The 14,535-nt window shown below is 44.5% G+C and overlaps 1 protein-coding gene across 6 annotated transcripts in view; it reads right to left on the bottom strand.

Annotated features, from left to right (window-relative positions):
- The window catches only part of LOC111579927 (zinc finger protein 521), a 90,014-nt gene that overhangs the window by 65,823 nt on the left and 9,656 nt on the right, over positions 1–14,535 (bottom strand). For all 6 annotated transcript variants that reach the window (XM_035955912.2, XM_035955911.2, XM_023287455.3 and 3 more), the window contains exon 3: positions 8,968–9,168. Coding sequence is in view for 3 of the 6 variants with exons in the window: in XM_035955910.2 (XP_035811803.2) it covers positions 8,968–9,168 (201 nt within the window). In the remaining 3 variants the exon portion in view is untranslated. The remainder of the gene's footprint in view (positions 1–8,967; positions 9,169–14,535) is intronic.

Consider the following 14,535-nt stretch of genomic DNA (forward strand, 5'->3'; position numbering starts at 1 on the left):
GTGCAGGTTTAAGACACCTAGATTTTTTGCGGCTACTGTATTGCTGATTTGTATGCATCATAAATACTGTATTACTCCTCAAAATGAAGGTCAACTATACCCATAACTCCGAACTGCGCATAATGTTGGGGGCCAACATGGAGATGGAGTTTGGACTCTAACCTCCCTTTTCCCCCCTCATGTTGCATGGCACTGCTGAACAGACCTCAATCTACTTCTGCGGTGGAGATTAGTAATCATCTAGGGTCTTCATATTGATGGCCAGGCTCAGCTTGTTTGCATATTTACTGGCCTCAGAGCCCAGTCGCCTGAGGTGAGAAGCAAATTACATTTCTGCTTACCCCCACGCACACAACTCTCTCACACTCTTTCGATTTCTGCCCCTCGTTTTCTCCTCCGTTTCTTTTTTTTTTTCCCAACCTTGTTTCTCTTAACATGCTGATCAGTCATCTTGCGGTAAGCATCCTTGCCTGCCCTGGTTGCATCTGAATAGCGGTCTCATTTGGCTAACATCATCACAGCGTAATCTTGTTGGAGAGAGCAATCAGTTTACTTTGGAATTAGGTATTCCGTTGGCGGGCCCAGAGAGAAGGAAGGCTCACAGGGTTTAAAGGATGCAGAATACAGTCTTGAGCCTGATTGGGTGATAACAACCCACACAGGCTCCATGTGAGAGTAATGAATGGCCAATGGGAGGCCTGAATAATAATGCAATTGGATTAAAATCCAATCACAAGATGGTTTTGTCTGTTGACTTTGTTTGTGGGGTATGTTCGACAAACCAAGTTCATGATGAGAAAGATGCATCATGCTTTGACTGGGGGCACATAATGTCCTAATACAAAGATTACCACTCTGTTTACTACAGCCCAATTTCTCTTGACTGTCAGTCAGTCTTGCAGGATTTTGTTGATCTGATTTTTGTGTACATGCGACGCATATAGAATGAGCCCGATGGCATGATGAAGTGGCGGTAACAGTAGATGTTCTTCACCGTCTTAAATCAGCGGCTTATTTAGAGAATGGCTGCCACAGGTGGTGAGTTACTATTTAATCAGGGATTTTAATGTCTTGGTTTATCACGGAGGCATGTACCAAGCTGGCACGCTCTGCAGCCTTTCGCAGAATCCCAGCCACTCGTTGGGAGGCCATCTCTAAGGAGAGGCTCTCTGATCAAATCGATTGACTCCTCCAGTATGATTGATCAGTCAGACAGGCTGGAGGTGGAATAGATTGAATGACCTTTACATTCTCTGAGGTGTTGGGCCCCCTGCTGTCCACTGCTCTTAACATTAAGAGGACATCTCTGTATTACCTGAGAGCATGGCTTTACTGTCAAACCGTTACACTCTGTACCAACACACACTGTTCCCTCTGCCAAAGCATAGTCCAGCTGGTGGCCTTGGAGACCTTAAACGACACCCATCCTGCCCATAAAACTAAATTTATGAACCCACCTTGCAGTCTGAAAATGGCAATTAGCACTGAGGAACAAATGTGTTACTTCACATGATATTTGAGAATCCCTGTCCTTGTGGGTGGCTTAACTCCCCATATCCTGAAGTCTAGGAGTGGCTGTTCCACAGAGCCCAATAGCAGCCCCCACCCAAACACTACCCCCTGGCCAACAAAAACAACCCCTGGGAGGGGTAGCGGAGAGGGGGAAATGTTGAGTCGGTGATAGTGTAGCCCCAAAGCTCCTAAACCACAGTGGCTAGCAGGATGCCGTCACAGCTGGCTCTGCTCCTTCCTGTGGGCCCGCTCCACAGAACTCGGCCTGCAGGGAGACATAAACCTGTCGCACTGGTCAGTCTTTCCACCGCTCTCCGGCTCCCTCCTTCCTTTCCTCCCATTACTGGCGAGTTTGGCAAAAGCCATCTAAGGAAAAAGCCCTATGGGGATCAATGTGCAGTACATTTCCATACAGACATAAGCAAAACCCTGACCTTTTCATTAGGGAGTATTGACGAACACGACTCAAAAGCCTGTGAATGTTCCTTTTAGGTGTCTGTGAATGAGGGACAGGTTGAATGGTGAACTTGTCTTTGTCTCAAACCCATGTTTCATCCTGTTTCTACTGCCACTGAAAGCTCTTTGGCATTAGCTGCACTAATACAAAATGTTAATTAAAATATGCTTCTTTATGTAACACTGTTGACACAAGTGAATGATCATTTGACACCTCCTATGGTGACATGTGAACTAAGGAAATGTGATTGCTACAAATCACCATAGCAACTATAAGAAATGCATTTTTTACCATTCTATAAACTAAAAATGGAAAGAACAAACCAAAACCTTGCACACCTCATTGAGCTATGCAGACTCAGAGAAGAGAGAGAAAATAACCTCAACATTTCACAAAGCATTTGCTGAAAAACTGAGCCCAGAATGTCCATGAAGTTTTTTAAAATACATTTTTGCCTTTTCTTTGTGCCTAGTTATGTTTCTCTGTATCTGGTTCATCATTATTCTGGTGAGCAGTCCCACGTTTGAAAGAGAAAAAAGAAAATCATTTGAATTCTGGGGACCCAGAGGAGAGTGAGCAAAACCCAGAGGTAAGATCCAAGCTCGCTCTCCGTGCCCTTCCGTTGGCTGCCTACCTGGTAAACATCTCCACAAGCACCTTGCTTTCAAAACACGTCAACCGGTACCTATGTACTTTAGACTGGCCGGCCAAGCAGGAATTGAGACTTTATTTGTTTTTTACTTTTTCCTGTCTCTCTTCCGAGCCACCGCACATAACCTGTCTGGCATTAATGATGTTGTTAATAAAATGCGGCTGGTCTGTGGGTGGATTTGCCTGGCAGGCCTGGTGCCTGTCCTTCTCAGAGATAAGCCCACTGCTGGCCTTATCTACCTCCCACAGCCCCACCCAGCAGTGCCGAGCACTGGACACACAACCAGTCAACTCATCACTGGCTAATTACCACCTCTGACTGCCTTACAAAGCAGGCCTGGACTCACATTGCTGCTTCTACTAAGATTGGCTCTCCCCTACCATGAATGTGCATCTCATTCTACTTCTTTGTCTTTTCCTACCCAACCCATTTTCATTTAAAACTTCCCCTTTCTTTCTATGTGCTTGTCTCAATACATTTCACTTGTCTCTCCCGGCTAGTTTTGTCCTCTTCCTCTCTATTTTATTTGTATTTTTGAAGAATATCCAGTAAGTGCTGATATTCACGGTAGCATTTTCCAGCTGTCACTCGGAAGGGAATATTGTTGCAGCCTGATTGTGGGTGGTCAGGTAAATCCTCTGCGTACCTTCCACATATGCCTATGCATCTTGAAAAGGACTAATGTCATTTAAGTAACAGTTTCTCAGTGAGGGCTTAAGCCATTTGTGAGGGAGTCAGTTCAATCTCATAGCTTCAGCAGAGAAGCCGAAGTCACTTGTGTTACAGAGTGAGGGAGCGGTTTCTTTTATTCAATTGTTTTCCACTTCCACGAGCGTGTGCCAAGGGGGAGGAAAGCGCCGGCTTAACACGCTCTGCAATTCAACACGGCCAGACGCAGTCCTATTAAGATTTAATGTGCCATTCTTCTGCTTGTGCCGCTGAAAAAGACTTGCAGGCTGAGGAAGAGAGTGAACAAAGAGCAGGCAGAGCCAGGGCCAGGGAGAGATGAAGGGAGCGTAAGAGAAACCGAGACAACCGTTCCATGGGTCGGTCATTGTCACACAACTAAAGTCAGTAGTTTCAAAGGGATGCTACATAGTGGAGGGGGAAATAACAACAATGTCGCTGATATAGTGTTTTCACTCAGTGTTTGTAGTTCTGGGTGAGTACATGAGATGATCTCTGTTTTGTCCACATGTCATCCCTGCTATTGTGGCTACCTACTTAAGAAAGAGGTCAACTGGATGAAGTCACAGCATGTGTTTAGCCTCTTGGGCGATGAATTATGTGTCGTCTAAAATGCAAAGTGCAAGCACGCAGGTGCTGCGAGGGAGCGTGTGCGCGTGTGCTCGCTAATACAGGTCTGTGTGTGTGTGTGTGTGTGTGTGTGTGTGTGTGTGTGTGTGTGTGTGTGTGTGTGTGTGTGTGTGTGTGTGTGTGTGTGCTTGCATGCTTAAGCGGATGACTGATTGAACAAGCAAACACGTGAGGGAAAGAGTGTGTTAGACAGAGGGGGATGTGAATATGAGGAAAGCAGAGAGTTGCAGTGCTGGACATTGTCATTTGTGCCCTAAACACACGAGCACAAGCATAAAATGCAAGCTCCTCTAGTCTTATTTTGATTGTTTTTCTGCAGAAAAATGCAGCCCTCGTCTGACAAAGACCAATAAATACTTTATACAGTGCATAATGTGTGCGGTGTGAAGCACAGGGGAGAGAGAAAGAGGGCGTCCTCACGAGGGCGTATGCTTTGAATTCCTAATGACACTCCTGTTAACGTTACCGGCACTGTTGCACAAAGAGGAAACGCACGGGGATGCTGTACCATGGAGTCAAACATCTACTTTAACAGTACCTTTCTCTCACTTTCTTCCTCTACCTCTCTTTTCCTCCACACCTATTTTTCTTTCTCCCATTGATACTCACACAGAACATGCCCCCCACACAAACGCATACACAGGAAAGACTCAAGCCCAATTGTGAGAGCTCACTCTAGCATGAGGTCTCTTTTCAGTGGCTGCGTTGTGCCAGAAGTAGCTATTCTCCCCTGACCGCCTCTCCTCCTTTCAAAGCCTTGTAATCAGTGTGCAGCTCTTTGTACCAGGATGTCGCAAGACACCCCGGCAAAAACACAGCAGAATTTCTGATGAACGGCAGTGGCTCAGAGTTCGGCTAATCAGGTCTTGCTCATGTCGCTTTCCTCTTATGTGAGCCCTTTTGAAGCAAATAAAGTCTTTGCAGTTTGGCACATTCTTCTTGGCAGCCACAAAGCAGCTGTTGGATCAATACACAAAGTTAGTTGAAAAAAAAAAAAACAGTACAACCAATAGGAGCCCGTTGGAAACAGTTAGTACAAAACATGGCCTGCCAGGAGTCTGTTCATAGTTGAGGGTATTACTGAATGTTTCCATGCTGCTGACCCAAAGACTTGATGTAAATGAATTCAAACGCTTCAAGCAAACATATCGTGGTTAGGAATGGAAGTGGGAAAACATATATCAGTGGGTTTAAAAAATTTGTCTGTCTCGCCATCGCAAGCAGAGGCTTCATATTAGAAATTTGTTTAAACTTTGTCTATCATATTAGCATTCTCTGCATTGTGGCGGGATGTTATTGTTTTTCACTGAGTATTAGTATTTCATCTGTATTTTTCTCATAAATCTGAAATGCATTTTATTGAAGCTGAGTGCATTTTGCAATGTCTATGGGGATGAAGAAAGGGGAAATCTACATAATATAAATCCATATATGGCCCAGTTATCTCTCTCTCTTTCTCTGTTGCACCCTCTCTGATTGATTCCTTTATCTGAGGGAAGCAGAAGACATGCTCTGTTTGCTCGCACAGTGGCCGGCAGGAAAACTGAGAAAGACACTTATTAAAAAGGTCATCTCACAGAGGGTTAAAATAGCAGGGCACAGATCTCTCTGGGGGGAGCAGCCATGCCCCTCCTCTAGTGAAGGACACAAGAAAAGGTGTTGCTCAAGGGAGCTGGACCCGTAATGAAAGAATGGCCACCAGGCTGACAGCCCATGTGTGCACTAGGCTATTCAAATACCTTCAGAGACACGGAATTGAAGAATTGACAGTGAAAGGCTGTGTGAAAATGCAGTCTTTTGAATTAAACTCTGAGCTAGAGGTGTTATTTTTATTTACAGTGTGGGCTAGCTAGTAAACACGAGCAGAAATGAGATGAGGAGCAAGGTGTTTCTTTGGCGAGCGGATCCAAAGGCATGTTTCCTTGCCTACCGTTGCAATCTCGTATCATATGAACATGTCTTGTGCCAACTGAGAACAAAAGTCAAACTACGGACGCTGTTTCTCTTTCTCTGCGAAGGATCAGTAACAATACAAGAGTGTACAGACAACACAATGAGACAGTGAGATAGTGAGACAAAGCATTTGTGAAGTGTTTTTGGAAAGGCCTATGGAATAGCTATGCCTCCAGCCTCCTGTCTCCTCCCTAGGGCAGCTTAAAGCCCTGTCGGCAGGATGCTGATCCCCACACGGAAACCTGATCCGCAGCCATCCTGGAGCCGGAGGGGGGACGGAGGAGCGCTCTCCCCCCACAGAGCCCCACCACTTCTGCCCCAGAGTTAAAGGGGTGCTCTGGGGGAACATTCTTCTAGCCCTGCCCCAGCCAGCCTCCACTCTCAACTCTCCAGAGAAGCATTCTTCCAGCCCTGCCCTAGCCTTCACTGGGATCTCCAGGGGAGCATTCCTGAAGCCCTGCCCCAGCCCAAGACGGGCTCCCTGGGGATGCATTCCTGCAGCACTCTCTCGCTCCTTCACTCTCCCCATCTCCCTCTTTCTCCCTTGCTCCCTTTCTCAGGCTCTCGCCTTCCTCCGCAGTCCAGCATTAGCGCGATCAATAGCACCGATCGCATCGGGGACACGAGGCAATCCATACCCATGCGCTCCCTTAGCGCACTGCAGTGGTCACGGCTTAAGTGCATGGAAAGGTGTTATACCTCTGCCAGACAGGGGGAAGACAATGGCCGCCATTGATTGCAGTGACATGTAACATCTTTCTCTTTCTCTGTCCGTCGGGCGTGGTCGACATGCAGTTAGAATCTGTTTAGACTTTATTTAGCCTGTTTTGTCTCAGTGCTCTTATGAAACTTATGTTTTACTGTGGAACATAGACGCAGAGCATAATGAGACCCAGGAAAATAACACGTGAGGTAATGGGTGTATACGGGCATGTCTGGTTCTGGTAATACACTGTATATGCTTATGAGCTGTTAGCTGGGAGAAAAAGAGTTGAGTTCTGTCAGCGAGCAAATCTCCATATGTGGATTGGTTCCAGTCAAGCTCTGCAATTTGTTTACCAAAAATAAAACATTTGAAATTGTAAAAATGGAGGGTTTAGCAGGTGCTGCTGCTTGATTAGAAAATGGTTCTAATAAAGGATCCATCTGTGAGTAGAGACTTGATGTAAGGCAGATTAATTGGTCATGGATGTCTACATAATGCCACATAGGAAATCTCCTCCCATATTCCGGAGAATACACAAACATGCACACACACACACACATATTCAAAGTACTTAGTATGCCATCTAGAAGTTTCTTTTCTCCCACTGTGTTTGAATACTAATAGAGTGTTTCTGCACAATCACAATACCCTAATGGCAATTAGATTCTTTTGTTTGGTTTCCACAGGGGCTCTTATCCAAACTGTGTTTTTTTTCATCATTGAGCAATTAAGAGTTATTTGTCCGTAAGATTGACATTTATAAAAGACAAGCTTAATTATAGAAAAAAATAATATGGCTGAGTCAGTCATGACCGCTCTGAAATGCTGCTGAACATGAAAGACCTGCCCCTGAATCAAACACCCAACTTTTTTAAGGTTACTATTTCCTCAATGTTACACCATAAAATAGGAACAATTAAAAGAGAATTTTAAATCAAGCAGGTTTAGAACATGTCTTCATATGTCTTAAATAATGCTCTTTGTGTTTTGTATTTTCTATGTTGCCCAAACAGACTGTCTGCAAATCTGTGATGGCTTGACAGAATTGGGTGTTACATTGAAAAAAAAAAAAAAAAGAGCGACACGAGGTCCTGCACTTAGTTTCACTCAGACCGATGAATGCTTTTGTTGGACGACAGTATTGCAAAAGTGAACAGTGCATTGATTTTCACACCTTTGGGCGACTGGGTGTCACTCTCTAAAAAATAAAAATTGAACACACATGAGCACACCCGATGCACACATACGTGCAAACAAGCACATCTGCACATACAAAGTCACTCCTGCAATGAAACGTGCATGTATTGCTGCTTAAACTAACACCAATGGCAGAATGCACGCTCACATACACACACATACAGTGCACACATAAACAAACACAGGACCCAGTTCCTGAGTCTGTCTTACAGTTAATGGAAAATGTTTGTAAAACTCGTGGGAGAGCTAACCTATAATTTGTGGTTTGCTGATTGTGGGTTGCAAAATATGAAATCAAACTGTGCTTGAATGTAAACAGAACAGAGACTAAACTGGCATTCTCTTGAACATCTTTTAGATTTTCTTTGAAATGATAAACAGTAGCTTTTGTACGGCTTCGGAAACAGAATTGTATTACATTTCAGTTTACACTCCACTTCTGAAGATAGGAAGAGACAAGGTCTGTGACTAAACACTGGGAAATGTGTGTCATATGGTGTTTCTCAATACAGGCCCATCAGGACGTGTAAAGGAGGACAGCAAGTCCAGGAGAAGCACATGGAAACCTTCAGTTCACATCATTAGTTCTGTCTGCCACCTTGTCAGGGTATTTATAGTCCTATTCATCCATCAACAGGTCAATGACACAGTCTGCCAATGGCATCCTTCTCTTTCAGTCCCACTAGGTATTACCACTGCAGCTAGCTAGCAGTGGGACCAGCTGAGGGACTTTCCTGGAGCAAGGATCTGCTTCCAGTTGGTGGTCTGGTAACTGTGGGACCTAATGGCTGCCTGCTATTAACACACACTATTAGGGAAATCTTAGAATTACGATGGCGCTGTATAAAATGTGAAACAGACAAGGACACAATGCTCATACTATAAATACACATTCTGTTATCTATATATGAGGATGTGTGAGGCCTATTTGTGTGTCATTGCTGCAGACATTGATGTACAGTAATAGTAAATACAGTGCTCTATGTGTGAGGCCTGCGATGTTGGATATCTACCAAGAAAACTGGTAGTCTGGTGTTGTGCTTCCCTTGGTGCAGTGTACTAACACACATAGTGTGGCATATTCTCTGGTGAAGGCATAGAGCGAGAGTGGGAGTGGGAGAAGAGCTGAGTGGCAGAGTGGAGGGGAGGCTCGGTGGGCTGAACGTTGTTTACCTGTCAGCTGGCATTGATTAATCTTGTGTTCGGTGAGATCGCTCAGCGACTCGAACACCTGCCGGCAGCTGTCGCAGCTGTGCAGTGCAGGCTCCTCGTCCTCCTCCTCTCCCTCCTCTCCTTCCTCTGGAGAGAGCAGCCTCTTCCTCAGACGCCTGGTCTCACCATCCTCCGCCGCCCTCTCGAGGGCGCACTCTGGATCTGCCAAGCCACAGGAAATGACAGCACCACATAGTCAGAGGGGTGACCCACACAGTGAGGCACTACAGCTTCCTCTGGGTGACAATAAAATGGATTTCTAGACTCTGGATTTAATAAAAACAATAATAAAAGCTGTAATAAAAATGCAGGTTCAATTTGGACCTCTGTAACTCAACCACTCATGCCATAACAGAACTGTTGGGCAGGTGAGGGTGAGAGATATAGAGGCGGAGGAGAAGGTGGCACAGTGCTCACACACACAAATCTAACACACACTCACACACACACACACACCTCCTGTTATTAGAAATGGTTTTACGTTGTGTTTGCCCTGCTTCACCCAAGCAAAACTTCAGTATATGAAACTAGACTGATGGGAATATGTGTAGTTAATAAATCCTGGATTGCAGTTTTGGCTGGACCAACGAAATATGAAATTCTGCCAGTGAGTCCTGAATTGCATCAGTCAGCATCTATCAAAAGAGACAGACCTTGCCATATTATCCAGACATCTAGACCAGAAATGTGGATGTATGGAGTGTAGCAGAGTAAGACACACAAAACTGAGATTGGTGTGTGTTAGGATGTCGTCACGACACACTTCCTTAAATTATTCAGCCTTGCTCGCAGGCAGCCGCGGGTCGCACACATCAATATTCTTCAATCCATCTGCAGTTTTGTCTCTTGTTGGCTTTGTGCTGCAGCAGTGCCAGGGGTGGGCGACTGACTACCCTGAACCAGGACTAGGAACCATTTTTTAAATTACCAGCCCGATCTGAAGTTCTTCACGTGATGCTAAAATATGCTGACAGCAAATCAAACCTTGCGTTGCTCACTTGCAGGGCACCATAAACATCTTCGTTCAAAAGCCTTGCAAGGCGAGCGTAACTTGGAACAGCATCTCATAAATAGGCTGCATGGCCTGCAGCCCTGTTTCTTCCCCGCTGTGACCATTAGGCTTAACAATAAGACTGATTAAAAAGCCATATTCACAATCAAACAATCATGTCACCCTGGTTACACTTTGAGGGGGAGAAAAGTCTTTACACTTCACTGGCAGCCATTTTAAGCCCCACTGATGCAAGAGTTCCTCAGCCTGTCTGGAAACTCCGGAGGGGAACGTTAAGAGAAAGTCTGTTTTTTTGCCTAGCACACAGTTAGCAGAGCCTGAGGACACGGAATGTGTGGCACCGATGTGTGCAGGTGTGGGTGTACATATATTGGGTGTATATACACTTGGGCAGCCATTTTAAGTCCTCCTTCTGTAGGGTGCTCTTAAACTGTGAAATTCCTTGAGGAAAGACGTTCCAGAACTCATCAAGGCCACCCAGGATTTTTCCTTTCCCCCACTTGCGCCAAGTATTGATGTAACATCACACCCTCCATTGTCCTTCCCTCTTGGCGACTGAGGCTCTCGGAACATGCCCTCTAAAAATATCAGCACTGTGGTCCCCAGTGGGACCATGCAGAACAGAACAGAAGGTGTTTCAAGAAAATGAAAATCCCAACCCAATCCTCACAGATGCAGGCCTTTCTTGCTCTGGGGGAAACACTTCTGACTGAGGCCAAAAGCCACACAATATAGACTTATGATTCATCCACACACACAGACACAGAATTCACAATATGCACTGAAATGTGAACACTTCATGTCTTTTTTTACAGGGTGCCTGTGGAGGAGGTTCAGACTTTGATTTTTTTTTTCCAAAGGCCTTCATGAATCATTAATTTCTCTAATATTACAGCTTGGTACTGTCAGAGAAAACAACTGATGGCTACATTTAAGCATTTCATGTTTAATCTGAAAAAATAAATTCTCTGTGCAGAATGCAGACATTGAATGCTGTTTTCCGTATGAGATAAATAATCTACAATACGATCTGCTCACAACCTAAAGAGCTCGATTTTCGCTCTTTTGCTGTCTCTTGTTTTAGGTGACGAGTTTCAGCTACAACTTCCAGTGAATCCAAGTCGGGTCAGTGTGCTCGGTCAAGCTGAGTGACCTCCGGTGCACTGCTGTGAAGCAGCACTAGAAGTGTAAACTGCTACATGTTTGCAGGGAGGGGTGTGGTTTGTAAAGTAGGACTGGGGGGTTTGACATGGCAAGGTCACGTCCAACCCTGGGATTAAAGAGCCACATCAATACCGAGGTTCCTGAGCCTCTGGGCCTCATACAGTAATCCATCAGATCAGGACATCCTCTTCTACCAGTCTCTACAGGCTGGACAGCAGATCGATACCAGCATGCTTGGAATGGCTGACAATCACATGCGGAATATTGGGGGAAGATGTGCAACATATTGAGAGTTTTCCATCAAGCCAACGATGCTCCTTAATTTTGATGATCAGCTTGGTGTTGTTGGTGTAGATGGTAAGGAGAAGCTACATTGACCGCTGATCTATGTTCTGATAAGATCAGTCCAAAGTAAGATGATCATAGCGGTGACTGAGAAATTATTCATAGGGGGGGATGAATTTTCAAGCTTTATTGTACTAAAAGCACATTAATACTGGGCTAATAAAATATGGGAATCTGAATGGTGATTGACATCTTTAGGGCCATGCAATATCTGTCTGAGTCCAGATCCATCCATCATACACACACTTATGGTCTCTTATGGTGCCTAGTGACATTTATCATGGCACAACTTTCATCTTGTGAGTTGTAGAGTCTCCTGGACCCCCCACCCTTATATTATTGAATATTTCTCCTCTTAAATATTTATAACCTTTTAATTGATATTCTCTTCTCTGCTCCATTAGCCCCACCAGGGACCCGTGGTCCCTAGCAGGGAAGCCTACACTCATCCCCTACTGTCTGGCCCACACACTGAGACAGGTGGAGACACTGACCACAGGGAGAGAGGAAGGGCATGAACACACAGGAATAGGGGAAAATAATATGAAGCGATAAAGTTAGGAGTCTGGCCAAGCCGCAAAGCCTGCAACTCAATAGAATTTTAATAGAAAGAGTTAACTCTCGCCATGAACCCTGCTTTTAACCTCACTGGAGATTTTACGTCTAACTCTAAGCTAAGAAATGAAATACAATACCGAGGCCGTTTGAAAGAGGCTAAGAAAAGTTGTTGTGGGTACTACACAAATTTTTAAAAGCAACATGTAATGGATGTCGGTGTTTTTAACCGGAATTCATTCGAATACAACATAATGAGCGCAAAAAGTACGAATTCACTGAGGGATATGCTCTTACTTGCCTGTAGATACAGTATGTCGAGCTCCATCAGGCTAAACCCTGATGGAGCTGCCTTTGTGCAATGAAAGAGCTCGGTGTCAAAAACATCATTACCAGCGCACCCATCTCCTCATTTCCCCATCATTTTCCAGAGATCCTGATCTTACGATGCCCCCCTCCCTGGCAACCCACCCTACAACCACCCACCCCCAAGTTCGAATTAAGAATTTATTTTAACCAGCGAGCAGCTTCTGTCTACACGTGTCGGCAGGCCTGATCAAAGGTGAGCGCGCTCCTTTATCAGAGTGAGGGAGGCTGTCAGAAATAGGAGGACATTAAGATTGAATAACCTTCACACGCTTGCCGGCACCTCATTATTTAAAAATCTAAAACTTTTGCAGAGCACCCACCATATATAGGTCACACTACATTCTAATGCCACATGTGCCTCCAAGTGTATCCTCCTATGTGTGGATGGGATTTGGGGCTCTCCACTTAAACCGTCACATCCACTGATCCCCCATCATTAAAGAATGTCATGATTTGACGTCGAGGCTGTGAGCTTGACACTTGCCAGATTGTTAACGATCATCAAGATTTTACATGGGGGGAGTCAGTGTTCATATGGTCGGCGCATGCAATTTATCTGCTGTGTGTCCTCCAGATTCATATTAAGGACTAATTGCTGTTTAACAATTTGATGCATTCGAAATTTGAGAGTAAATTAGCAGAGGTGTTTGTCAAAACCGGTTGCTCTTACAGCGCTAAACACATTACAATCTCAAAGTGATGCGCTGATAGAAAATCTTTTTGCACCTTATTATATATATATATATATATATATATATACAAATAAACATGCGGTAAATTTATGAAAATTTTATGATGCATGCTGAGATAAAGATAAGAGTAGCACGGAGAGAGAAAAAGGTACCAAACAATTACAGGAGGAGTAAGAACAAACGCTGAACACAACGCAGAGAGCACTACATGAAGAAAAGCGGCACATATAATCACAGGTATACAGACGGCATCATCCACCATTAAAATCTCGGCACCAAAAAAAGATATGAGCACACAAAAGCAGAATGGAAATCAAAGCAGCTGAATGAGAAACAACATTTGAACATACCAAATGCTCTTTCTCTCCCTCTCGCCCTGTCTTACTCGCTCCCTCACAGGGAGTGATAATATTGAACGGAGCGCCTTGCTATGCCATTAGTGCAGTAAAACATCAAAGGAAATGAATAATAGAGAATATGATTTTCTGAAGTGGTGGAGTGAAAGAGTCCTTTCCTCTTCCTGCTGTAGTGAGCCCTGCAGTACATTGATCTGTGGACAGCCTCAACCTCAGCCAGAGCCAGAGTCTCAGACGCCGCACCACTACGCTGCACTACTCTACACTACAGCACCTTGCCACCCAGATGCCCCTTCAGATCTCTGTAACTCTTCTATTTGCCTCAGTCCACTCCACTTTGACATAGCTGACACAGTCTTCCAAAAAAAAAAAAAACAGCCTCAATCTGACATAGCCAACAGCAATAAAAAAAAAAGAGAAAGACAGAAAGAGAGAAAAAAGAAAGGGATGTATGTATAAAAAAGACAAAAAAGCACTGAGCATGTGGTTATAATTACACACAGGCAGCGCAGTGGTAAAGCCAAGCTGCAGATCTTAAGCCTGCTCCAGACTCTCTGGGTAAAAAAGCGCACTGCCTCATTAAATCTCAGATATCACACTGTTCCTGCCCCTCTATACTATGCATAATACTGTCTATCTTTTAGAGGGCCTCTTTTGTTAGCATTTCTCCTTTGCCTCTGCTACATATCAAACATGCATGAGAAACAGGATGCAGGGCCTGCAGAATGCTCGCGGAGTCAAAGAAGAGCACGACTGGGGGTCTACTTATGAGACAGATCTTGACACCATGTCTGATTAAGCCCTTAGCTTGTCAGAAGTCTAATGGCTATTGTGGCCCTGTCCATCAAACTGGCAAATCCATGGAAATCAGGTAAGCTTTTCCGCTGCTTTTTAGTTTCACGTTATAAGACCTAGTTTGGACATTAGTTCAACCATAAGGACGAATCACTGCTCTTTATGACACGGACCTTCTGTCACAATAATGTCGGTGCAACACTGAAAAAAGTTGTAGGTGACAAATTGGCAAGGGAAATCT

This window comes from Amphiprion ocellaris, chromosome 10 (assembly GCF_022539595.1).
Source record: "Amphiprion ocellaris isolate individual 3 ecotype Okinawa chromosome 10, ASM2253959v1, whole genome shotgun sequence".
Taxonomy (NCBI): Eukaryota; Metazoa; Chordata; class Actinopteri; family Pomacentridae; genus Amphiprion; species Amphiprion ocellaris.